The 27,485-nt window shown below is 38.4% G+C and overlaps 1 protein-coding gene across 3 annotated transcripts in view; it reads left to right on the top strand.

Annotated features, from left to right (window-relative positions):
* LOC124798240 (trafficking protein particle complex subunit 8) overlaps positions 1–27,485 on the top strand; it is a 280,719-nt gene that overhangs the window by 109,643 nt on the left and 143,591 nt on the right. For 2 of the 3 annotated variants that reach the window (XM_047261554.1, XM_047261557.1), the window contains 3 exons: positions 8,164–8,443; positions 8,514–8,699; positions 26,611–26,789. In XM_047261554.1, the coding sequence (XP_047117510.1) occupies positions 8,164–8,443; positions 8,514–8,699; positions 26,611–26,789 (645 nt within the window). The remainder of the gene's footprint in view (positions 1–8,163; positions 8,444–8,513; positions 8,700–26,610; positions 26,790–27,485) is intronic. The other variant, XM_047261556.1, reaches the window with a different exon arrangement.

Raw genomic sequence — 27,485 nt, 5'->3', positions numbered from 1 at the left:
AGTATTTAATGGCTAGTCTGCAACTCGTGGTATTGCGGTAGCGTTCTTGTTTCCCAAGCACAGGGTCCTGGGTTTGATTCCCGTCCCGGCAGGGTCAGGAATTTTCACCTGCCCAAAGATTACTGGGTGATGTTGTGTCATCTTCATCATTATCGTCATCATTCATCCCCATTACGGTCGGGGGAAGGCAATTGCAAACCACCTCCATTAGGACCTTGCATAGTATGGTGATGTGAGTCTCCCACATCTATCCCCTGTGCTCTGTCAAGTAGCATGGGACTTCATTTCCATTGCATTTAATCTCTCTTCAGAGAACATCTAACAATTACACTGATATACACACACTTTTAACATGTTACGGAGTCTATGATGACAGTATAAGAAGAATGTTGTTGTGAAATATGAACCAAGCTGTTCGTAACATGTTAAGTGACCATCACACAATTGCATTGCTATCCAAATACTGCACATACTCAGTTTCCCCCTCAGACAGCAAGGTGCATAGTGGGGTTAGAATGCTGCCAGGTGACAGAACTCTGCACGCAAGTTAGAGCACTGCATGTGTAAAGAATTCTTGGACATTCCCGATTTATGTGATTCTCAACATTTTTGTTTTACAAATATCTCAAGTTTGACTTCAGACTGTTTCTGAATCTTAACAATATAAGGAAAAGATAGATTGCTACTCACTCTAAAGATGAGACACTGAGTTGCAGACAGGCACAATGTGTGTGTGTGTTTTTGTGTTTGTGTTTGTTTTCCTTTCCTTTCCTCAAGAAGGCTTTGGCCGAAAGCTGTATGTGTTGCCTGTCTCCAACTTGTCATTTTTACAGAGTGTAGCAATCTATCTTTTCCTTATATTGTTGTTATTCCAACCTGTAGTTTCCATTGTATTTCTGAAACTTCATTTTCAAGTTTCTCAGTCTTTATTCATCCCTAATTTAGCCTCAGAAATTTTCTTTTGTAATGCAGAGTCAGATTCCTGTTTAAATTTGTCCAATTTTTGTTTGAATTTTTCATTTACCTTTTTTTTCTCTTCACCAAGTTTTTGTGACTAACTAACAGCTTCTGTTTTTCTCCGTATTAACTGCAATGCGCTCACTGTTTCACATTTACACATTCTTCCTTTTCCATAACTGATTCTGGTTAAATAGATAACACTTGTTCCATACTCTTTAGAGGAAGCTCCTTTCCATTGTTTTGCACTTTTTTATCCCCGCAAGCCTGAAAGCTGGTCACTCACTTCTTGTTTAATAGTAATTTCGAATTTTTTGTGCAAAATTTTCTTTTCTCTAAGTACAGACCTCTACTTCTAAACACTACAGGATTCTTAATAGGACAGTGTTCAGAAACAATACTGTCCTGCCAGGACATTGCGCCACTTCTAGTATCTGCAGAAGTAAACTAATTTTGAAAAATATAAAATATCCCAAGTTTGTTTTTTTTTTTTTTTTTTTTTTTTTTTTTTTTTTTTTTTTTTTTTGTTCTGATAATGATAGATTGGTAATTTCACATCACAGTTCCTATAAAAAGTGTCGGAAAACTATTAATTTTATTTAGTAAAGAGATGATTTTCAGTGAATGCTCTCACTTGGTTTCTAAATAAGAACTTTGGAAAATCAGTATGTTCTCGTGTTGCCAAAGTACACTGAGCCAAAACATTATGAACAATGCCCACAACAACATTGGATGCTGCCTGATGCCATTGTGAGCAATGATGCAGCAACATAAGTATGTATGTGGAGCAGACGTGGATGGGAGATTGCCTCAGCAAAAATATGGGCTGCAAATGGGGAAACCCATTGAAGTAAGCAACTTTACAGAGGGCAAATTATTATTGCAGAGAATCTGTAAATGAGTATCTCGAAAACAGGGGAGCTGGTCAAATGTTCACTTGCAACTGTCTTGAGAATCTATGGAAAGAAGTAGGACACTGAAACTACCATTAGGCAATAAGTGGTTGGACATGCACAACTCATCACAGAACATGGTATTTGGAGCCTTGTCCACTCTGTAAAGTAGGACAGATGGTGATTTGTGACATCTCTGCTGAAAGAGCACAGTGCTGGTGCATGCCGAAGTGTTTCGGAGCACACTGTTCATCATGTATTGTCGAACATGGAGCTCCACAGCAGACCACCCCAATGTGTTTACATGTTGACCCAATGGCATTGTCGATTATGATTGCATTGGGTACAGGACCATCAGCATTCAACCGTTGATCAATGGAAACGTTTTGGCTCTTCATGTGAATCACATTTTTGCCACACTAGGTTGATTGTCATCTCCACAAATGCTGTCATTGAGGTGAACCGTGGCTCGAAACATGCAGCACACCATGAATGCTGGCTGGTGGAGCAGTATTATGCTATTGGAGTCATCCCCCTGTGCTTGCATGGGACCTGTGGTGGTAACTGAAGACACACTGACAGCTGCGAACTACTTGCATCCCTTCATGCTTGATGTCTTCCCCAATGGTGTTGCTATCTTTCAGCAATATAATTGTCTGTGTCTCGGAGTCAGAAGCGTGCTAAAGTGATTTGAGGAGCATTATACAGAACTCGTGTTGATGTCTGGGTGACTAAATTGTGGAAATGTAATTCCTGTGGAATTCATCTGCATCACTATTGGGTGCCGTCACAATGTACACAAATCAATGGGCCAATATTTATGCGAATTATGTGACCTGGACATAGACAACTCATGCCACATACCTCCAAAAACCTACCAACAAACTGTTGGATCCCTGATATGCAGAATCAGGGATGTATTTCGTTCCAAAGATGGAGAAACAAGCTGTTAAGCAGGTGGTCATAATATTGTGGCTCATCAGTGTACATTTATCTGGGACTGACTGTAAGGAACTACTTTGGAACTTTCATACATGCATAGCCACACATAAAAATACACTAAAAATGACATAGAAAATCACTTTTAAAAACATAATTTCCAGTGTTCCAGAAAAAAAAAATTGTTAAAACTTGATGTAGCGATGATCAGAGTTACGTTGTTATTCATCTGATGGAAAGTAATGCACATTTTTACATATTTTTGATCTGCTTTAATATTAATGACTAATTTATGGACCACATTGTTGTTGAGAAATAATTTACATTGCAGCTTATGTAAGACTTTGTCACAGTTGTAGTCTCACTGCTCAAAATAAGAGGAATGAGGCACAGTTATTGTTGCTGAATGAGCCCACTGTATTAATAAGAACACTGTTACTTTCAAACAATGGAAAATCCGCATAGGAATATAACAATGTAGGCAAAGGTATATTACTACTTACCATAAAGAAGACATGTTAAGTTCCAGGCAGGCACAATTAAGACACTTACATAAAGCTTCCAGCCACAGCTTTCATCAGGGAAAGAGAAACACACACATGCAAACACACTTGACATAAACATGACCGCCAGCTCCAGCAGCTCAGGCCAGAATGCAACTATCATGTGTGATCGCAGCAGTAATCTGGAGGGGGCAGGGAAGGAATAGGAGTGTTATACATGTGGGGGACAGAGCAATATTGTCTGACAGAGTGTACAGGGACTAGAATGCTAACAGGTACAGTTTCAGGAGTTTGTGGGGTAGGGAGGTGGGGAAAAAAGAAGTGAAAAGGAGAGGAGCGGGGAAAGAATGGCAGGTCCATTGACAGAGGTGGCAAACAAAGAGAATGCCAGATGAGAATAATTTCTTCCTCATTCTTGTCTCCCATTCTCTTTGTCTGCTGCCTCTGCCAACACACCCACCCATCTTTTCCCGCTCCTTTCCTTTTTGCTCCTTTTATCTCTACCTCCCAACCCCACAACTTCTTAATGTCATACCCCTTGGCACTCTAGTCCGTGCACACTCCGCCAGACAGTGTTCCTCTGTCCCCCCACCTGTGCACTACTATCCTTTCCAGATTGCTGCTGCCATCCCACATGATAGTTGCATTCTGGCCTGAGCTGATGGAGTTGGCAGTTATGTGTCTGAGGTGTTCTTGCTTGTGTGTATGGCTGGTGTGTTTCTCTGTTTCTCTTTTGCAGATGAAGGCTGTGACTGAAAGCTTTGTGTAAGTGTCTTCTAATTGTGCCATCTGCAACTTACGGTGTCTTCTATATTGGTTACATTTATAATTGTTACTCCGTAGTTACTTCAAAACAATCGCTGAATAATTATGCGAAGCTGGTATCTGTATAGGTATCATTGGTAATCCTGCAGCTCTTGAAGAATGAAGTTATAATGAAATCTAGACCTTTTGCTGCTTACAGGCATTGATAAATGCAGTGCAATGCATCAAAGTGTTCATGATTTAATTATGTATAGTTATGATTATTTTCATAAAGTTGTGTAGTGTTATACCAGGTGGCATTTTATTGGTCAGTATATAAATGTCCCACTGTAGCCTCCCACCCCCTGGTCTACTTCTCTCTGTAGCAGAGTGGTTAGCGTGGCTGACTGCCAGGCATAGGACCTGAGTTTGATTCCCAGTACGGTCAGGGAGTTTTCCTTGGTGGGAGGACTGGAACGAAATGTACTCAAACTCAGGGCACCAGTTGAGGATCTACTTCACAGAGTAGTAGTGGCTCCAGGCTACATCAGCTGACAATAGCTAGGATAGTGGTGTGCTGACCCCATCCCCATCCATACCAGAGATGTACAAGTTCTCTTTCCAGCCCGTCTGCCCCTGTCTTCGCTGCAATCATTTAAGCAGCTCTTTTTGTCGTGATGGAGACAGAAGAGTACACATGTACCGAACCACAGTGGATAAAGTGGACCAACTTGGATTTCCGCAATCCTGGCAAGATTCATGGGACCTGTTCAGCCTGCTACACCTGACAACCGGTTGCGCTATCAATCCATTGTGGCTTGTCAGGTATATGTTTGCATGGGTAGTTTCATTTCAGCTCATTTATCATATTGGTGGCAGCAGCAAAGTGAGCAAACTAAACCTAAAATTGAAGAGAAATTAGGATTTGGGGAAAATATACCAGTTGCAAAACAGAAGCCTAGTCCAGTAAGGGAAAGGTTTTCGTGTGTTTGAGGCAGCTTCAAATAAATTGGTATGGGTTGTGCAGTGCAAATTGTATGAGGCATTACTAAACATTCAGTCAGAAACTTGGAGTATATCAAAGCATGTTTTAAATTTGATCAGCAGTTTCCTCACTTTAAATATTTTGAAACTGAACAATGGCTTAGTGGCTGACAAATGTGTGGAAATGTATGCTAAGGACTTAAGGCCATTTAGCAGTATATACGCTTTCTAAATTTAAGGCAAACATTGACTGAAACAGGAAAAAAAATAGCTCAGTGGACATTAAAAACTTCGTTTGGTGGTATGCAATGTAGTGCAAAGAAAGCTTAATGTGAAAGAAAAGCTTCTTCTTTCAGATACGTAGTTTTTTTAATTTAAACTGAAAAACAAACTTCATGTTTGCTAAAATGCTTTTAGGGAATTTAGAATTAACTGTTTTTCAATGACCTTGCAGTGCAAATACTGGGAAAAGTAATTAAAATTGTTATACCTGGGTCATATTTGGCTGAAACACTCTGAGGCTACAGAAACTAGACTTCCAAAACTTTACTTCAGTTGGTGTTGCTGTGTAATAAACATCTTCAATTTCTTAGGTGCAAAGAACCTCGGCTTTCAGAGATAATTCTGCTTACTACAGGAAAGATGTACGGTATTGTGGTTGACCTGATGATGGTTTGAATTCAGAACAGTCAGTAGCAATCAAAAGAGGGTGAATTTACAGAGAAAACCGTTCATATCAAAATAACTAAGCAAGCATGAAATATGGTGAAAAGGAAGAAAAGGGTAAATAAAAACCTCCATTTTCTGGCCTATACAATGACCCAAAATAAATATATACTTCATTGACCCTCATCTTGTGATACTCAGGTAAAAAAGACTTTCCATCAACTTCTGAACCCTATTTATAACACTGAAAAAATACAGGATAAACTTCTACATAGCATAGCACAGTGGGAAGAAGGGCAGGCAAGCTTCCTTTAGCCTGCTTGTGTTAGGCATAGTTAGGCTTAGGTGCAAGTAACACAATCTGCCCATTCTGCTGCTATCATGCAGCAGCTTGCCCGCCCGGCTAACAGGCAAACATGGGTATGTCAAAACAGTAATGTGTACACCTCTGGTCCTTACCACTTCCAATGACGCCATTGGTAAAGGCCGACTTAGCGGCTGATCTGTATCGATGGGGCCATCTGGGCCTGTGTGCGGAGGTTTTATCCCCACTGAACAAAATTGAGGTAAAACTCATAAAATTCTCATAGGCAACATGTTGTACCTTTAAAGGGTATGTACTATTTTACTACTAAAGAGACAAAATATAAGGCTAGAAGTATGTCAGATTTAAATACTTACTGAAAAGAGGGATACAAGAAAGTGTTAAATGCAGGAGGAGAAATTCTAGATTATGTGAACTTAATGTTTCATTGTGCAACAACTCATCTTACTACTACTCACAGCAATCAAGGTGCGTTGTGTAAATATTAAGGAACAAGTACTGTTAAACCAATATGAGAATTACTGTAATGGCGTCAGCAATTAAAGGAGATGTTGGATTTTAACCTCAGTAATACTTTGAGAATGAAAACATGTTTCAAGTAGGCTGTATTGTTCGTATTATCCGTGGAATTGGCCAGTTTCAACTTTGGGTCATTTTCAAGCACGTGTAATACATTCAGAGATAGTGATACTGGTTTATACCTAAATTTTATTCAAGCTCTCGCATATACGTATACTTTATAACTCAAGATACTTACTTACCTTAAGCTACCAGTTTCATTGTAATACATCGCTGGTACACGTGGTCATGCATACATGATATTTCTGTGCATATGTGGCACAAAAACAATACAGTAGTGCAGATGATTACGTTCATTAGCCAACATAACCTGAAAACTGCCCTATTGTTGTATACAAATGTAACATTCATTGTCATATTAACACCACTAAAAAATATGCTGGACATCCTTATGGTGCATATTAGTCAAATAAAATGTCCATTAGTAAATTATTAATGGGGGAACAGAATAACTTACATCAAGATAAACATTTGTATATAATACACTAAGTTGAAGTTCTAGTACATTGTGCATACGTAAAGTATTGAAATTCCATCTCTGCCTTATGTAGTGCTACAGTGCTGTAAGATAAACAGTGTATAAATCTTTCTAGTGCACAAAGCACATAGTTTTAATACATGTGGGTAGGGAAGGTAAGTTGCTAAATTATTTACAATAAAAAGACAAGTAGACTGAAACAAATTGGAGGAATGGAGGGTGACCCTTATGGGATGTTCCAGAAAGGATGATCACTTCTAAAATTTATGCAAGTACCACACAGTTCTACCAAATTGAAAGACTGATAATCATTAGTGATCTAATTCCAGTTAGGACTAATCCACTTGATTAAGATTGTAATATTAATAAACAAAAAAGTGCAGGCACCCAGAAGTTAAAATAGTTCATAACTAATGCACAATTCTATAACATATATAAAATAGGCAAGTTTTGGAGGAATAGCTGTTATAATTCCAGGTAAAACAACATAGCTAAGTTGAGATAGTAAAATAACATTATGAGCTTAAAGAAGTCACAGTATTATATATGGAAACCACCATTCTCTAAAGACTATGAACCAAATGAATGCATGAGGAATAGTAAATGTCATGATTACAGATAAAAATAGTACAGGTAAATTAAGATTATAATCTTAATAAATGGACACAAAAGTATTATACAATTCACAGTTCTTGAGGAATTAAAAATTAATAAATACTTGAGGAAGGTGGGGGTGTAGTTACAGGTGAAGGAACAGTACATTTAAAATAATAATGTTATTGAAAGTATGGGTTTTATGTATTAGTATTACTCATTTATTACACACACACACACACACACACACACACACACACACACACACACACACACACGAAAACTTTGCTGTCTCCAGAGACTAATGTCTTAAAATCTTTCTTTGAAAGACGTATGGAATGTGCATTGAATTTTAGAATGAGACTGAATAGGAAATGGGATCATTATGAAATAACAATCAACATTCTGTACTCTACTTAACTTATGTTAGCCATCGTAATTCTGTTGTGTACTGCTGGTAGTGTTAAACATTTCTTATATACAATGTTTCTTGTCTTCCAGAATGCCTCAGTTTGCGACTCGAGCAACACTACTCAGTACTGAGTGTCTCAAGGGTCGAAGTTTGTATGGAGAAGCTGCAAAGCAGTTCATCAGAATGACAAGTGAAGATTCTGACTTGCGCAGTGCTTTACTATTGGAGCAAGCGTCCTACTGTTTCTTAAAGTCAACTCGACCTCGCATGGCAAGAAAATATGCATTCCATATTGTATTAGCTGGACACCGTTTCTCCAAAGCTGGACAGCGAAAACATTCACTCAGATGCTACAAGCAGGCATACCAAGTTAGTAACAAGATTTTGAAGATGCAGGTTATAACTAAGTATGAGGTATTAATGTTTTCCTGTGTTACAGATATATGAAAACAGAAACTGGAGTTTGGCTGAAGATCATATCCATTTCACGATTGGCAGGCAAGCAGCATACCTCAAACAAATTTCAGATGCCTCACTGTCATTCTCCAAGCTTCTCACCCCAGCAAGCAAACAATCAGCTCCTCAGCAGTCAGCTTTTCTTCGTGAATATCTCACTATTCAGCAAGTAAATATACATTTTGAACAAGCAGTTCTAGAGTTGGTGTAATTTTAGGTTTTCTGTTTTCATTGATTCAATTTTTAGAACAAAAATTGTACTGCTAAGTGGTTGTTCATATGTGTGTGCATTCTATGAGTAACAACCTCTGAAGATTAGGGACAATAAATACAAAACGTGCCATGTTGTACCATAGAATAAGACAGTATAAATAAATGCAAACCATGGTAATTGGACTATTTCAGAAATCTGCTTCTATTCTAAGTTGCTGCTTCAAAAATTTTAATCTCTCAAAGTGTGGGTGCAAATAATCTTAGAATTATGCACAACTAAGGATGTAAGGTTAACAATCAGTTTCCTCCATCTGCATAGTTATTATTAATGGTGTTCATGTTGTCCATTATTAGGTGGTGGTAAAGTCTTCATTCTTTGGTACTTACAGAAACCAGTTACAGAGTTATTTTACTCTAAATTTTATAATTGTGCAGGTAAATGTACAGTGCAGTGTTCATGGAAGACACTTCCTTTTGAGGCTATTAGAAAATTTTGAAGAATCTCACCAAGAACAATCTGCTTCTCACAAGATGTTCCTATGCCTTCAGTTCGAAGATGGTTTGTAGTTCTGAAACATTGTCATCTGCTTCTTTTATCTCATAATTTCCCATTATGCCTAATGCCAGAAAAAAAAGTTGTAAGTGAATTCGAACTAAGTTTAGAAGTCCGCAATATTGATGATGATTGAGCAGCAGTCCACTAAATTCATTCACACACACACTCACTCACTCTTTCATTCATTCATTCATCAAGTTTTGTAGGTCCCATCAAGAAGGAGAACCTTGAGGGATGTGGAATAAGTCACTGTATACACTAACAAAAGACAAACATATCATAGATACTTTGTTTCCACTGTATTAACAGTAAACTATCACTATACTGCCAATTGATGTATATGCTTATGGTAGTTAAACTAAATCAGAAAATTAGACAGAAGGCTGCTACTTTGAAAGAAGCTGTTGCCTTCTTTAACTATATACAGGCAGTGCAAAAAAGAGATTTTGTGCAGCTCTAGTGACTACTTCCAACTGTTCTTGAGTAGCAGTAAGTTGTTAAAGCATTGGCTCAAAACTGATCAGATAGTTGGCAACTGTTAGAACTAGTCCAAGGGTGAATTTCTAATGTTGTGCATGCAAAAACGTGCCACTTCATTTCATTCCTGGCATGTGTCTACCACGAGTAGTTCAGTTTGTACATTAGGTAGCATCCTTCAAATTAAGTAATTCTGATTTTTTAAAATTATCTTCAAATTTTATTTTCTCATTATTTTTAAGAAAAGTGTTTCCATGAACTGTTTTTTAGCAGCCTAAAACAATTAAATATTTGTGGTATTTAAGTGATGAATAAATAAGCTTAGTGACTGAAGTACAGGGTGTTCCAGAAAGTTTCATCTAATTTAATGAAGCTGCATCTTCTACATGAATGAGCGTAGAAACTGGGATGAATTTTAATGTATGCTATGTCTACAAATTTATTTACAAGAGAACTATGATTTTTTTGAGGGCATATATTTTACATGCCTGCACATACAACTTCATGTCACTTTTTACAGTTATGTTTAGGATGAGAGTTTCCATTTAACCCTCCACCAGACACAGGACAAACGTCCAGTAATAATCAAACTCCTCTGTTACTTTGCTGAGCATGTCCAGAGTTCCTGTATTCATAGCTGTTGCTATGTGGTGTCACAGTTAACCTTAAGTTGTTGGAAGGGGAGACACGTTGATGGAGTCTACTATAAACCACCACCAAACAAAATCACATATTGTGAGATCATATGACCTCCGAAGCCAAAAGTGTAATGTGACATCTCTATATCCCATACAGCTTGTCCATCACTGAGGAGTGTTGTGCCAGACTTTAGATGAAAATAACAATGCACAACTGTAATTGGATCACACCTTTTGAAACTGAGAACACAAAATGCTTTTTATTACCATCTCAGTTGGATGCACGTTGGTTGAATAGTTAGATTCCCCCCCCCCCCCCCCCCCCCCCCCTCCCCCTCCATTACCAGTTTTTAAGTAGAATTTCATCAATGCAATAAAATTGCTCAGGAGTAATGATTTTAAGTTGGATTTAAAACTTGCTTCGATATCTGTCAGACATTTCTGAGCCACTGACAACTTTAATAATGAGCAATGAAGGTCATTTTTCCCTCTAGTGATTTAGGTATGGACATCACTGTTCTTCCAAAATTGTGATGAATTATTTATGATTAATTTTGTTAGTGAATTTATGTATTGTGGTGATGCAATTAAAATGTGTAGCTTCTTGAAGAGGTACTTACGTGGCACCCAAGGGAGAACAACACATATTACTCTTACTGCTCACCTTTAAGCTATCAATACTTTCTTTCTAAGTGATGAATTACCCCAGAAAATTATTCCACAGCACATTATTGAGTGGAAAAATGCAAAATATGTCAGGAGGTTGATTTGTTTGATTCCAAGATTAGCAATTATACGAAGAGTAAAACTAGCTGGGGAGTGAACAAGTGTGTGAGCTAGCTACCTCTACAAAGGAGACCTTTGCTGGCAACCATGTGAACCAGCAACTTACACCTGATGCCAATGTAGACTTTGTTTCCATGCATAAGCTTATGTTCACCTCAAGTTTCTATCTTCATTTGTATAGAAGATACAGGCTTATTAAATTAGATGAGTCTCTTTGAAATACCCTTACTTTACTTATAAGCAGAAAATTATCATTAAAAATTACAAATTTTCGTATATTAAAATTTATATATTTCTGACAATTATACACAGAAGGTAGGGCTCAAAGTGAATCGAGACAAAACAGAGTTCACAGCAATTAGGTAGAAGACAAGAGCAGGAAGAATTTCTTAAGATAGATGGCAAGAGGTTCAAGAGATTACACCAGTTCAAATACTTGGGATTTTGGTTTACCACAGACAACAACATAAAAATGGACATCAAGGAAAGAATAGCAGTGGGAATGAAATGCATGCATTCCTTTAGAGAGACACTAGGCTTAAAATCGATCTCAGTGAACACTAAGATTAAAATCTACAACACAGTGATATGCCCAGCAGTAATGTACGGTTCAGAAACATGGAGCATGACTAAGTGAGAAAGGGGAAAAACTGTTAATATTTGAAAGAAGAGTAATGAGGAAGATACGGTGACAAGCTTTAGATAACAGAGAATGGAGGAGGAGGAAAAACGAGGAAATCTACCTTCTGATGCGACAACCAACTATCCTACAGAAGATAAAAAGCAAAAAGAATACAATGGGTGGGCCATGTAGCACGTATGCCAGATGGAAGACAGGTGAAGATGACACTAGCGGGGAAACCAAAAACCAAACGCCCCATTGGACAACCAAGGCAGCGCTAAGTGGACAACCTGGTGAAGGGCCTAGCAGCCCTGGGAATTGAAGACACCTGGAGGAACTTGGCACAAAACAGGAAGGAATGGAGGCAGTTTGTGGAAGCAGCGCGTGGTCTGCAGGGCCTGTGATCGCTGAATATCTATCAATCTATCAATCTATCAATCTATCTATCTATCTATTCCTGCAGAACTTGTCAACAGTTCGGTGCATTGGTGTGCATGTTAGAAAATTTTGTAGCCTGTAAGCCAGTAATTCATTGGTTTTTGACTCTGTTGTCTCTTACTTAGAAATCCTTACATACTTTTTCGTGCATATTCTGTAATTGTTTCTTTGTGCAGAGGGGTACTGTGCAATGCACATACTATTCTGGCAAAGAAGGCCTGTTTCTAGTTCACATATTGAAACACTAACAATTTAGTCTTTTACTGTAGATGTAAACCGTAATTGCATACATCTTCCTATTACAGTCCAACCTCAGTGACAATGGGTACATTACGTAAATGGTGTATAGGTGCTATCAGTGAAGTAGCAAATGAAACAATGGAAAATCCAGGATGGAATAACGATAGTATTATGAGAACGATAGATTGCTCTTCACCATGTACTGGACATGTTGAGTTGCAGACACGCCCAACAAAAGACTGCTAAATGTTTGAGCTTTTGGCCAAAAGGCCTTCTTCTAAAGTAAACAATACTTGCTCGTACACCCAAGCACAAATCTCACACACATCACTACTGTCGCTGGCCACAACTGCAGATAATGGGAGAAGTGATCTGGTCAATGTATGTGAATTGACGGCTGTAGTAGGGAGGGGGATGGTGCAGAGGGGGGGGGGGGCAGTAAAGTGCTGCTTGTGGGAGCATGTGGTGGGGACAGGGTAGGGCAGCTAGGTGCATTCGGGAAGTTAGATTGTGGCATGATTTGGGGGGGGGGGGGGACTGGGAAAGGAGAGAATTAAAAGGACTGTGGGTGTGTTGGTGGAATAGAAGGTTGTGTACTGCTGGAATGGGAGCAGGGAAGGAGATAAGTGGATGAAGGACAGTGACTAATGAAGGTCGAGGCCAGGAGTGGGGTTATGGGAACATAGAGTTCCCAAGTGCACAATTCAGAAAAGCTGGTGTTGGTTGGAAGGATCCAGATGGCACAGACTGTGAAGCAGTCATAGAAGTGAAAAACATTGTGTTTGGCAGCATGCTCACCAACTAGTCCAGCTGTTTTTTGGCCACCGTTTGTCGGTGGCCATTCATGTAGACAAACAGCTTGTTGGTTGGCATGCCCAAGTAGAATGCAACATAATGAACTTGACATAGTAAGTTGTTTCAGTGACAGTTTTTATTTCTAGAGAGGAGTTTTTTGCATGCAACAGCATGTCAAAGAAGACTATAATCAAACATACATTTCCAAACTGTGTGATATCCTTCGTTGGCAAGGTGACATGGCCGTCTCACTCCCTAAATTTAGCATCTCCAGATTACTGGGGTTATGCGAAGGAAAGTGAGGTGTGTCATTACAACACTCTAGTGTCGCTTAACAGATTGGAGTGACTTGTTACTGATTTGCAGTTAAATGACATGCTCCATTAGCCCAGCAGCCTTTTATGGTCTATTACTAAAAGTGAGACTTGACTTTTTATTATAAAATGACTTGAGCAAGATTTCACTTCTGTGCTCACTTATAGATATACAGGGTGATTCAAAAATGCATGTAAATATTTCAAGGGTGTATTTGTGAGGTAAATATAAGACAAAAATGTTCTATACAATTTTTTCCATACTTGGCTTATTACAGAGTTATGAACAAAACAGGATAATACATTCAATACAACGTAAGGTATTTAATTCCCAGAGTTCACAGTTTAATTACAGTGCATTTGGACTAACAACGCAAACTGATAAATAAACGTGACGTAACAAACTGAAACAATTCCTCGCGAACACTGTATTAATTTAGGTCCTGTTGATTGAACTACAGCAATGCACAATAACTAAGGAAAATTGAAGCATTTTACAGACTGTACTGTACTGTACTGTATTTGCACAAATCTTAATGCAATGCATGTTCAAAATGCTGTCCCTGAACTTGCAGACAGACCCGTGCTCGTCGCATCAATGATCTCTGCACATTACACAGTCCGTTCAACTCTCCACGAATAATTTCACAACCACCTTCAATTCTTTGTTGTAGCACTTCTCTGTTCGGTACTGCAGAAGAATACACCAATGTCTTTAGTCGGCCCCATAAATAAAAGTCTAAAGGGTTCAGGTCAGGTGATCTGGCTGGCCAAGCAATTGGTCCTCCGCGACCTATCCATCGATGTGGATACGCGGAATTGAGGTACACCCTTACGTTGCGGCTGTAATGGGCGGGAGCACCATCGTGCATAAACCACATGGTGGCTCGTGTTGCAAGAGGGACATCCTGTAACAATCCAGGCAATTCTCCCTCCAAAAATTCGCAGTACGCGTGCCCATTCAGCCTTGGAGGCAGAACATGAGGTCCGAGTAAGTAATTCCCCACAATACCACACCAAATGTTTATGGAGAATTGATGTTGATATCCACGCACAATTCTCGCGCCAGGATTCTCGACAGCCCACTGGTGCATATTATGCGAATTGATTACACCCGCACGAGTAAACATGGCCTCATCTGTGAATAATATCCGCCGAATGAACATTGGATCATTCAAATGACGCTCTTGTAACCACTGGCAGAATAGCTGACGGCGAGGATAGTCTTCAGGTGTCAATTCGTGCACTTTTTGCAGGTGAAATGGATGCAACTGTTGTCTCCGGAGCAGCCGCCATACAGTAGATTGTGGAAGTCGTACAGCTGCACTACTTTGTCTCGTACTGATAGATGGATCTTGGTCTACCAGGTCCAAAACATGTTCCTCGACGTTCACTGCATGCTCAAGTGGTCGACCTGAATGTGGCCCAGGACGAATGCCATACTCCCGCATACGTCTGTCCACAGATACAAACGTCTGATGACTTGGTAACCGTCTTCCTGGAAACAGCTCACTGTACCTTCGTCTTGCTGCAAGTGCATTTCCATCTGCTGCACCATACACAAGGTGCATATCAGCATACTCACTGTTTGAGTACATCATGTGCACGAAACCTTTAGCCTTCCGACGATGAATGAACGACAGGACGTACTTTTCCGTTACCAACAACATCAGCGCCATCTTCCGTACAGTAGGAGTAAACATCACGTGCAAACAAAAACAAACACTATTCATGCAGTTTCGAATCAACTGTTGGGAGATACGTATGTGAATTACGTACCAGAATATGGCATCCTGCTGCTTGCACTGCCGTCGTTTTGATACGGACATGACTTTCGTATTTAACGATAACTCTGGAATTAAACGTTTATGGAAAAACATTTATAGAACATTTTTGTCTTATATTTACCTCACAAATACACCCTTAAAATATTTACATGCATTTTTGAATCACCCTGTATATCATATTTGAGTCTGTGCAAAAATCATATGTAAGAAATACCTTTTAATCTTCTTTGGTGAATCAATTTTGGAAGACAGTATTTAGTGTTTCAGTCTTCATATTATCATCTGCCATAATGACAAATAACCTTGTGGAAAAATTACTTTGATCCATTAGTTGGCTTAATGGGGTACGAGAACTGTTCAGCCTTATTTGACCATCTGACATTTAAAAGCTTGTTTTTCAAATTCATTGAACACTTGTCACACAGCCATTCTTATGCTTGTTTTGACTTGATTAACCTGTGGTTAAATGATGATGGCATCCTCTTGCCTAAAATATTCCGGAGTTAAAGTAGTCCCCCATTCGGATCTCTGGGTGGGGCTACTCAGGAGGATGTTGTTACTAAGAGAAACAAAACTGATGTTCTATGGATTGGAGTGTGGAATGTTAAATACCTTAATTGAGCAGGCAGCTTAGAAAATTTATAAATGGAAATGGGTAGGTTAAAGTTAGATGTAGTGGGAGTTAGCAGAGTTCGGTGGCAGGAGGAACAGGATTTTTGGTCAGGTGAATACAGGGTTATAAATGCAAAATCAGTTAGGGGTAATGCAGGAGTAGGTTTAATAATGAAGAGAAAAAAAAGGAACGTGGATAAGCAGCTATGAACAGCATAGTGAATGCATTGTTGTAGCCAAGGTAGACACAAAACTCTCACCCTCCACAGTAAAACAAGTTTATATCCTAACTAGCTTTGCAGATGATGAAGAGGCTGAAGAAATGTGTGATGAGATAAATGAAGTTATTCAGATAATTAAGGGAGACAAAAATTTAATAGTCATGGGAACTGGAAATCTATAGTAGGAAAAGAAAGAGGAGGAAAAATAATAGGTGAATATGGACTGTGGGAAAGGAATGAAAAAAAAGCTGTCTCATAGAAGTATGCACAGACCATAGCTAACTCTTGTTTTAAGAAACATGAAAGAAGGATGTGTACAAGGAAGAGACTTGGAGACACTTGAAGGTTTCAGATTGATTATATAATGGTAAGACAAAGATTTCAGAACCAAATTTTAAATTGTAAGGCATTTCCAGGGGCAGATGTTAACTCTGACCACAATTTATTGGCCATGAACTGTAGATTAAAAGTGAAGAAACTGCAGAAAGGTAGGAATTTAAGGAGATGGGGCCTGTATAAACTGAAAGAACCAGATAATTGCAAAGGGAGCATTAGGGAACTATTGACGATAAGAGTAGAAGAAGAATGGTAGCTTTGAGAGATGAAATAGTGAAGGCAGCAGTGGATCAAGTAGGTAAACAGACGAGGGCTGGAAGAAATCCTTTGGTAACACTAGAGATATTGAATTTAAATGATGAAAGGAGAAAATATAACACGCAGTAAATGAAGCGGTTGAAAAGGAATACAAATGTCTACAAAATGAGATTGACAGGAAGTGCAAAATGGCTAAGCAGGAATAGTTAGAGGACTAATCTAAGGATTTAGAAGCATATATCACGAGGGAAAAGATAGATGCTGTCTCCTGAAAAATTAAAGAGAACTTCAGAGAAAGAGAAACAGCTGTATTAATATCAAGAGCTAAGGTGGAAAACCAGACCTAAGCAAAGAAGTGAAAGCTGAAAGGTGAAAGGAATGTGTAGAGGGTCTATACACGGGAGAAACACTTGATAATATTATGGAAATGGAAGAGGACTTAGATGAAGATGAGATGGGAGATATGATACTATATATGGAGCATTTGACAGAGCACTGGAAGATCTAAGATGAAACAAGGCCCAGGAGTAGACAACATTCCATTGGGATTACTGATAGCCTGGGGAGAGCCACCCATGACAAAATTCTTCCCTCTGGTGAACAAGATGTATGAGACAGGTGAAATGCCCTCAGACTTAGAGTATCATGTAATAATTCCAATTCCAAAGAAAGCAGGTGCTGACAGATGTGAAAATTACCAAACTATCATTGTAATAAGTCACAGTTGCAAAATACTAACACTGATTCTTTGCAGAAGAATGGAAAAACTGGCAGAAGCTGACCTTGGGGAAGATCAGTTTGGATTCTGGAGAAATGTTGGAACATGTGAGGCAATACTGATCCTATGACTTCTTATAGAAGATAGGTTAAGGAAAGGCAAATCTATGTTTATAGCATTTGCAGACTTAGAGAAAGCTTTTACAATGTTGACTGGAATATCATCTTTCAAATTCTAAAGATAGCAGGTGTAAAAGGGAAGCATTGGTTGAGAAGGGTCTGAGAAGGGGGTGTAGCTTATCTCTGATGTTATTCAATCTGAGCAAGCAATATTGAGCAAGCAGTAAAGGAAACCAAAGAAAAATTTGGAGCAGGAATTAAAGTGCAGGGCTAAGAAATAAAAACTTTGAGGTTTGCCAGTGACATTCTCATTCTGTCAGAGACAGCACATGACCAACAAGAACAGTTGAACAGAATGGACAGTGCCTTGAAAGGAGGATGTAAGATGAACATCAACAAAAACAAAAAAAAAGGATAGTGGAATTAATCACATGATGCTGGGAGAATTAGATTAGGAAATGAGATGCTAAAAGTAGACGAGTTTTCTATTTGGGGAGAAAAGTAATTGATGATGGCAAAAGTAGAGAGGACATAAAATGTAGAGTGACACTGGCAAGAAAAGGATTTCTGAACAGGACAAATTTGTTAAGATCAAATACAGTTTTGAGTGTTGGGAAGTCTTTTTTGAAAATATTTGTGTGGAGTATTGCAATGTGTGGAAGTGAAACATGGATGATAAACTCTTTAGACAAGAAGGGAATAGAAGCTTTTGAAATGTGATACTACAGAAGAATGCAGATCAGATGGGAAGATCACGCAACTGATTAGGAATACTGAATAGAACTGGGCAGAAAAGAAATTTGTCGCACAACCTGACTAGGAGGAAGGATTGGTTGTTAGGACACATTCTGGGACATCAGGGAATCACCAGTTTAGTACTGGAGGAAAGTGTGAAGGTAAAAATTGTAGAGGGAGACCAAGAGATGAATACAGTTAGCAGATTCATAGGAAGGGTTGATTTTCTTCAATCTTCTGTATTTTTACCTTCATTTGTGCATTAGTGTTCTGTAGACCACATCAACAAGGAAAGCCTCCAGGGGTACGACACAGGTAAAGTTACACATTAAGGAAACAGAAGAAAGTCATAGAAACTGAATCTGTGTAGTATATCAACAATAGTATCAGAATACTGCCTAATGCTATTTATGCTTATGTTGTCTTAATTTAATCATATAAATTAAAGGGAGGAGCTGTCAGACATTTCTAAAGAAGACTACAAAAAATGTTTTGAACAGTGGAAGCACCAGTGGGACAAATGTATTAGTTGTAACGCAGGGTATTTTGAAGGGGATAATGTTGTTTTGTAAACAATTTGAAAATATATAGCTTTTAACAAATAATTGTTTTTTTTCTGTGCACTTATCTATCAAGTGCATGGTCAACGGTTCTTTTAATCTTGAGCCAATGTTCTTATAGATGTTCCTGTCCAGAGCTAAATGTGTGTTTCCTCTTTGAGAAATGCCACTCGGCCTCTGTGTCTAGTTTGCTGTACATATAAATCTTTCTACCTGTTTTTGTTGTCCATTGTACTTTGACATCATTGTTACAACAATTATTTCATGGTCACTTGTGAGGGCATGCTGTAAGAGGATATGTTATTTGTTTCCATTAGAGATAATGTATTTTCATCTTGATTAAGGTTCTGAACTGTGTGTTGCCCACCGCTTACATAACTGTAACTATCCCACTTGATTATTGAATGATTAAGGCCTCATCCGATGATTTTGTTATTGTGGAACTTGTGCATTACTGAACTGAAGTTTTTCTCTAAAGTTTTTGTTTATATCTGGGAATGAGTCTGTTGGTTGTTAAAAATATCTAATTACAAGTTAATGCCCATCTTTCATGCTAAATCTTGTCCAATCAATCTCCCATACAGCTTCAATTTCTATCTCAGAGGAATTGAGTTTCTTGTCCACTGTGAAAAATACATCACCTACATTTCCCATTAGATTACCATTTCAACCAGGTGCGGCTCATAATTAAATGCTCTGAAGTGGAGCTGCCCCAAAATGTGCATTAAAATGTATTTCTAAATAATGTTTTACAGAATTTTTTAGGGCTTGGTATGTGATACTGAGAAATGTTTCTCGAATAAGTAGTAACTACTCTTAAGACTGCACCTTGAAATGTTGCTTAGCTATATGTAGCAGAGGTTTGGGGGCATGGCTGCCTCAGAGTACAGCTATCATGGGCATCCAGAAGGCTCTGGTGTTCTAGCTTGAGGGTGTCCTACCAACCTGCACACAATTTTCACATTTCACCGCTTATACATCCAAAGGGAATGAACAGAGCTGCTGAAACTTCACTATCAAATCCCTGTCTCTATATATCTCTATTATGCTTTGACGTGCTTTGATAGTACTTTGGACAGTATTTTTGTTTCTGACATTGGCTATAGTTTGCAAATGTCTCACTAGAGTACACTGCAGTATGGTAGCATAAGTATCACCACCTAGGAAGAGTTTCATGAATGATTAGAGAAAAAAGTATGCAAAACATACCCTGCCTATGAAAGATCTTCCATTAATTGGTTTCTTTGCTTGCTGATTGCAGGTAATGTGCATTATTAGCAAGTTTCTTTTTGTGAGTGTATTATGCATGAGTTTCGTGAGTTTTGCTTTCTTACACATAACAGCAGCATACCCCAAGTTTGAAAACCACACAATATGAAGTCAGTGTGCAATTTATCTGGTAAATTTTTGGAACATGCAGTTAAGATGAAAGTGAAGGAACTTGGTATGCCCAGATCCGATGTAAACAAAAATAAAGAACAAGAACTGTATAAATCAAAACAAGGGTATAGTAGCACAAACCAATATACATTGCTGCTGAGTGATTTTGTGTGCTGTGTCACTTATGATGCATATTTTTATAATACACAACTCTAAATATGATGAATATGGTGTGTAAATGACATGGCAGTTACTTAGCCAAGTCATGTCAGCCAATCACAGCACAAGATATGTGAAATCATGGAAACATCACTGTTTTGTCAGGCAAACTTATAGACTCCACAGTTTCAGCTTACATAACATTAAACGTCTGAAGTTTAAAAATGAAAATACTAAAAACATAAAGCAAGCAGCAAAGCTAACATATGCCACATTAAAGATTCCTCCAAAACATGGCTTTCAATACAATTTGTTGTGGTAAATTGTTGGGAAATGTGACATTGTGGGATAGATAACCTGCCTATAGATTTTATCTTGCAGTTAGCTTTTGATGTTATTTAGTAGTTGGTTATGAAACGGAAAAAAGATGCAGCATGTAAAAAAGTTTGGCTAGAGTGCAATATTACCATTCCCTCCCTCCCATCCCATTCATTCCATCCCATCCCATCTATCCCTCCTATTCCATCCAATCTATCCCTTCTGGTTATGGTGACAGACTGATATGTAGCATAGCCTCAGGTCAAGGTTAGTTGCAACCTTCCCCAGTATGGAAATCGCGAGCCACACCTCCTTTCGTCATACATTTAAATTACCCCAAAAATCTCACTGCTGTCAATGTATAATGTTATGAGGCTTTCTGTACCTAGTAGTATGTGAACACTTTAAATTCTAACATTTTGTTGCAAATGCTTTAGTTGTTAATCATTAGGATTTTAATGCTCTCACCTGTGAGGACATTTCTTCTGATTGTATAGTGATACTTTGGGGTCTCCTACAGTTATTGTAATCTGGAATGGCTGAAAAGTCACCTAATCTAGAAACCCTGGTGTGTACCCCACACAGTTAGCAATTTTTGTAGCAGCCCCTTTTGTGTGGTACAAACCTGACCCATTTAATGCAATACTACAGTTCTCAGTCCTATGACAGATGTCTAGGGAGTTACAGCCTAGTTTCTCACAGAGTTATCAAAGTCTAATTCAAGTACTCCACCTGACTCAGAACCAGGGGTTCACAATAAGTTCAGTTGACATTGTTACAGATTATGAGCTTCCTTAAAACTTGATCAAGGCTGTTCTTCTCAACCTACTCTGCTACTCATTGGAGTGATAAAAGTATGACCTCTGAATCCAGATGAGAGGCATTGTTGCTTTCAGTGTGCCCACAATCCGCAGTTAGTTGTAAGCTGTTCCCACACTAGTTGCCAGAATAGCTCCTTCAACAAGAGCACCTTGTTTTCCTTTCCATTCCATGCTGCCATTTTCCAAAGGGTACCACCATCCACCATACATTGGAACTGCCAGTAATTTATAGACCCCAGCTAGTTTGCATTTGCCTCATCTTCACGTTGGAGATAGCAGGTTTCCTAACATGTTAAGTGAGTTTCACTGACTTAATTTCAGTTTCAGTGGAACACAGCACCTGAAATGTGTTTTCTTGAGGACAGCTGTGACACTCTTGAGTTCTCCATGGCCCCTGTCTTAATTATACAGGACACTTAGCCTCACCAGTGACACATCATTCACAGTCAAGTAGATGAGTGATAGGTCTTGTACTTCATGTAGAGCAGACAGTAAACAGAGGAGAGGATAGTGCTTGAGGTTCACGAGCCATGGTAGCCATCTCAACACACCCATTCACAGCAACTTCCATGACAACAGTAAAATCGGGGAGACAATTATTTTTTTTATTTTTATTTTTTATTGTTTGGTCATGAACAAGCTAGACATCAGCTTTAATTTACAATAAATACAGATAAAATACACTGATGAGCCAAAATATTATGATTGACTGCCTAATAGCTCATCCATCTTTGAAATGAAATAAATCATTTATTCTACATAATCAAGGGTCTGACAATTTGTTGGTAGGTTTGTGGAGTTGTGTGGCATTGTATGTCTATGCACAGCTTGTGCAATTTGTGTAAATAAAGGGTCGCTGACTTGCGTATGTTCTGACGGCACTCAATAGTGACCCAAATGGAATTTTTAGAATTACATCAGGTGAATTTGGTCACTGAGACAACTACATGTGCTCACTGTGCTCCTCAAACCCGTCTGTGTGTCTTCGATTACTACTACAAATCTCATGCAAGCACAGGAGAAAGCATAAGACTGCTCCCAACAGCCTGTGATTGTTGCACACAGCACTTTTTGAGCTGCCATTCACCTTGATAACTGCATTTGTGAGGTTGACCATCGACCTAGTGTGATTCACTCAAAGAGCCAACATGTTTCCATTGATCAAAGGTCAAATCCCAATAGTCCACTGCAGTCGTAAGTGACGGTACCATTGGATCAACACATGAACATGTAGAGGTGGTCTGGTGCAGAGCTCCATGCTCGACAATGTGTGATGAATGGTGTGCTCCAAAACACTTGTCCGTGCACCAGCAATGTGCTCTTTCAGCAGAATTGGGACAGATCACCGTCTATCCTACTTTAAAAGACACATGAGACTTCTGGTCTCATGTTCTGTGAAGTTGTGGATGTCCAACCATTTTGTGCCTAGTGGTAGTTTCACTGCTCTTCTACCTCATTACATAGATTATAATGACAGTAGCACATGAACATTCGACCAGCTTTACCATTTTCGAGATACTCGTTCACAGGCCCTGTGTAATTATAATTAGCACTTTGTCAAAGTTGCTTATCTCAATGTATTTCCCCACTTGCAGCCCATATCGTTGCTAGGGTGATCCCACATCCATGTCTGCTCCACTTACACTCATTTGTTATGGCATCAAGTGCCTGCAATACCACCAGACAGCATCAAATGTTGCAGTGGGCAGTGGTCATAATGTTTTGCTCACCAGTGTATGCTGTTGCTGAAATAGAAACTGTAAGTAACAAACTCTGATATACTATGAAATATGTTACGCACAACTCTAAAAACTTCCAAAAATTCTCAGAAATATCTCTATATTTACAGGGATAAAAACTGAAATTTGTGATGAAAGATTATTTTTGAATGAAGATACTACTACTAAAGTTGTTTAAAGCATAAATGTAGAATTCATATGATGCCACAGCTGAAATTTCATTTTTCGTAGCACTCAACATTCAAAACTACTCAGTATACCATGACAAGTGCACACGCTTTGATATAATTAACATGGAAAACACATTTAAATTTTACATGAAGTTTTACGACCTAGGTTTTCAAAGTGAACACACCTGACACATGTGATTTTATTTTGACATACAGGATATACCAGAAATCAGCTTATACACACAGATATAAGTAAATAAATGTCTGAAATGCATGGATTTTGCACTTAGCTGGTTTCTTCACACCTTCTGCATTAGCGTGCCAAAAATGAACAGTATAGTGTTAGTATTCCTGTATATCGTATTAAAACACTATAAAATGTGGAATACAGAAAATGCCATCTTCCACATGAGGCAGGTAGGAATGCTGTTCTAACGCTCTACTGAATTAGACCTTGTTGCATTGTGTGTGGTTTCTTTTTCAGACACAAAGACACGCCATTGTGTGATGGTTGTGGTTTGCAAACATCTTTACACTAAGTGACGGTAGAAAGGAGATTGTTTAGTAATGACATGGCAGTCCAAGGCTTTATATGTGAATGTACACTTTGTTTTAGGTGATGACAGGAAACTTCTCAGGAGTATTATAGTTCTTCTTTCAGATTTTCTTTTTAACCTCAAAATTTTAGTACTAAGAATGTGGCTATCCTTAACTTTTAACATCCTTATTGTGGCAAACACATCCTTTAAGAATCATTTTTGTTATTTACTGTACTGTTATTTCATCCATGTTGAAATGTTTTTTGGAAAGCTGCAGTTGTTTGACACAAACAAAGCAAAGCAAAACAGCTGCATGCCTCATATCTTTTTGGCCTCACTGTTTCTGGGCAAACAGATGAACACGTTCTTAACATTTACAGAAAACTTAAACAGCAGCAGATACATTTGTGCACTGCGACCTACATGCTCACATGTTAGCAGCACATTGCTCTGTGCTGCACAGGTCACTCAAAATGCCACCCACTAATAAGAGTACCAAACTGACTTCGAAACAGCAAGACAAATATCTACTGCAAATTAGTTCAAACCTTTTCTCATAGATAAGCTCAGTGGCTAGGTGGGAAAGTGTAAGACAACAAATCCAAACACCCAGGATTCAGTCCTGCCACTGCTAGAACTTTTTTGTCATTTATTGCTTCCTTCACCTGTATTCATGGATTGTTAGTGTGAAATATGCCAAACTGCACTGTGACTCTTGATTCAATTTTTTAAACAATAGCTCCCTCTGTAACTGGCTGGGTTCAGATGTCAGAGAAAGCCAGTAGCATAATATATTGAAAAGCACAATGCCTACTAAACCATTATGGTGTTAACATCAACATTTAGCTTGAGGGTGGCATTGTCTTCGTGTATTTCAGTAAGTAAAAAATTGATAATCAATAACAAAATTCAAGATGACAATGCACCTGACACCAGGAGAGAGTGCGTTCCATATATTGGTGTTATTTAACAAAAAAAAAAAACAAACAACCTGCTGGTGGGTTTATATCATACAATATAAAAAGTCTTTATCCTCCAACAACACATCATTTAGTAAGAGACTGCACATCATAAAAACAAATACTAATAAATTCTCCAACTCTGCCATCTGTAAGATAAAGTGTAACGTGTGTCTACTACAATATGTAGGGCAGACAGGCCAAACTTAAAGACCAGATTCAAGGAATATATAATTGTGTTTTAATAAAACACACTGGGTAAATTTGCATTTGGTATCTACATATGTGTCACATAACATGCTTTTGACAATACAGACAATAACCAGGTTAGTGACATAAGTAAAGGCTAAAAAGTGAACCAATATGTAGAATGAGAAATTTTCATACAAAAAAGAACAAAACGATAAAATACAGTTGCAGTGAGCTTTCTAAAAGCTTCACTGACCCGCTGGTTAATTATTGGTAACAAGGTACAGCTGTTTCTGCTGTAGCAATAAAAAGGATGAAAACCAGAAGTCACCTGCGACTCAGTTACATAAATATGTTATAAAATAAATATAGTATCTAAGAATTTAAATTTACCATGTGTATGTAAAAACTGCAGAAATAGGAAATAAATACTAAGTACTTAATATCTGAATTGTGATGAATTATTTAATTTAGTTGTTTTCTTAGAATTGTCATCTGCACTCTGGAATTGTTTGGGTGATTTTTGACTTACGATGCTCTACCTATCCTTATTTATACACTGTTTGGGCTATTTATGTTTTGATACACAATTCAGTGTTACAAATTTATGTATGTAGTAACTGTATATTGTGTTCAGATTACTGGAAACCTATCTAAGCGATTTTATCACAATTTATAAACTTCAGCAGTGTATCTGATAAACATGACATATTGTAACTATTGGAGAGCAGAAAAGATATATAAAACTGCTGACTTTCATCCAGCTGCTACATCTGAAAAAACTCAACTATATCTGCTTGAAGATCAGGTGTAAACACACCAATTATGCCTTCGATGTTAGTAGTAAATGAGACTGACATAGATAACTGATGTTGGTATTTTTCTACTTTTCAAGATAAATTTCTATTTGTCACCTGCAGTGCTGTATTATCTATGTGTGTAAGGGTGCTAAAGTTGTGCACCATGCAAAGCTAATCTTGGTGATGATGGGGGCGATGATGACAGCTAGAACCTTGCAGCATTTTTTAAATAAATGAATGACTGGGAATGGAGGGGTCACAGCACAATTATTATAAATCCTTCCCAAGAACTGGAAACAATTTTCAAACAATGTGTGCCTATCTTCTGATTTAAAAGTTAGTGATAGGAGTATAAGAACCTTTACACCAAATATACTTGGGTTCTTTTGGAGCTAGAATCTATAATAGACATCTGTCGCAGATCATAGCCGTCAAAACAGTAAAAACTTAGGTTCAAAAGTTTTTACCTAAAATTTGTTTGTAATAGTCAGTACATTGATTTTGCTTTGTGTATATATTCAAGTAGTAAGAATTGTGCTCACAATTGTCCTTAGTGTGTATGTGTGTGTCTAATTTTCCAGCAGTTAATGGCAGAGGAGCGCAATGTATCGGACAATTTAACTGTTCTTCCTCTACCAGTTGTGGACAATGACAGCATCAAAGTTTTACTTGGTTCGTTAACATCAACACCCTCAAGTGAAGCAGCCATAGTCTACGCAACTGGTGTTAAATTTGAAGATGATCAGTCGGACAACAGAAGGTATGTTCAAGCCTTAATTTTTCTCTCTCTCACATACTTCATATATTATACCAAAAGAATGATTTGAGACATGTGGCTAGTTGCCTCATATACATACTAACTGTGTGAAGGTTTCTGCACAGAGTACTGGTGATATTTCTATTTTAATGGCTGCAGTAATGGCCTGCAGCTGGGGGCACAGTTATATACTTTTGAGTGCATAAGAACAAAAATCTATCAATAGATTCTGAATCTGTGATTAGAATTTGTTACTGCTTGACTGATAAGTGCAGATGATGTGGGCACCAATGTCATGGATTTTACATTACATTACATTACGGTGCACTAGCTGTATTCCATGGATCTTTTACAGAGTAGTCTCTGGCGTGTGAAAATAAGTCAGTGTGTTCCACATTTGTCTTTACATGCACCAGTCATGCCCAACTGATCACCATGTAATCCTCTGTTGGTGGTGTCATCGGATGCAGTAGGGAGGAGCGCGTCGTCAGTTCACTGTCCTACCATTTCTTGATCTTTGAACCAATACTAAGGGGTTAAATAGCTCCTCAGTAGCCTCATGAGGCTGAGCACATCCCGTACCAGTCCTCCCACCAAGGAAAAAATCTCAGGCATACCAGGAATTGTACCTGGGTCCTCCACATGACAGTCAGCTGTGCTGACCACTTAGCTATTGATGTTGATGAAAGAAGTTGAAGA

This window comes from Schistocerca piceifrons, chromosome 5 (genome assembly GCF_021461385.2).
Source record: "Schistocerca piceifrons isolate TAMUIC-IGC-003096 chromosome 5, iqSchPice1.1, whole genome shotgun sequence".
NCBI lineage: Eukaryota > Metazoa > Arthropoda > Insecta > Orthoptera > Acrididae > Schistocerca > Schistocerca piceifrons.
This window is presented reverse-complemented; position numbering and strand designations above follow the sequence as displayed.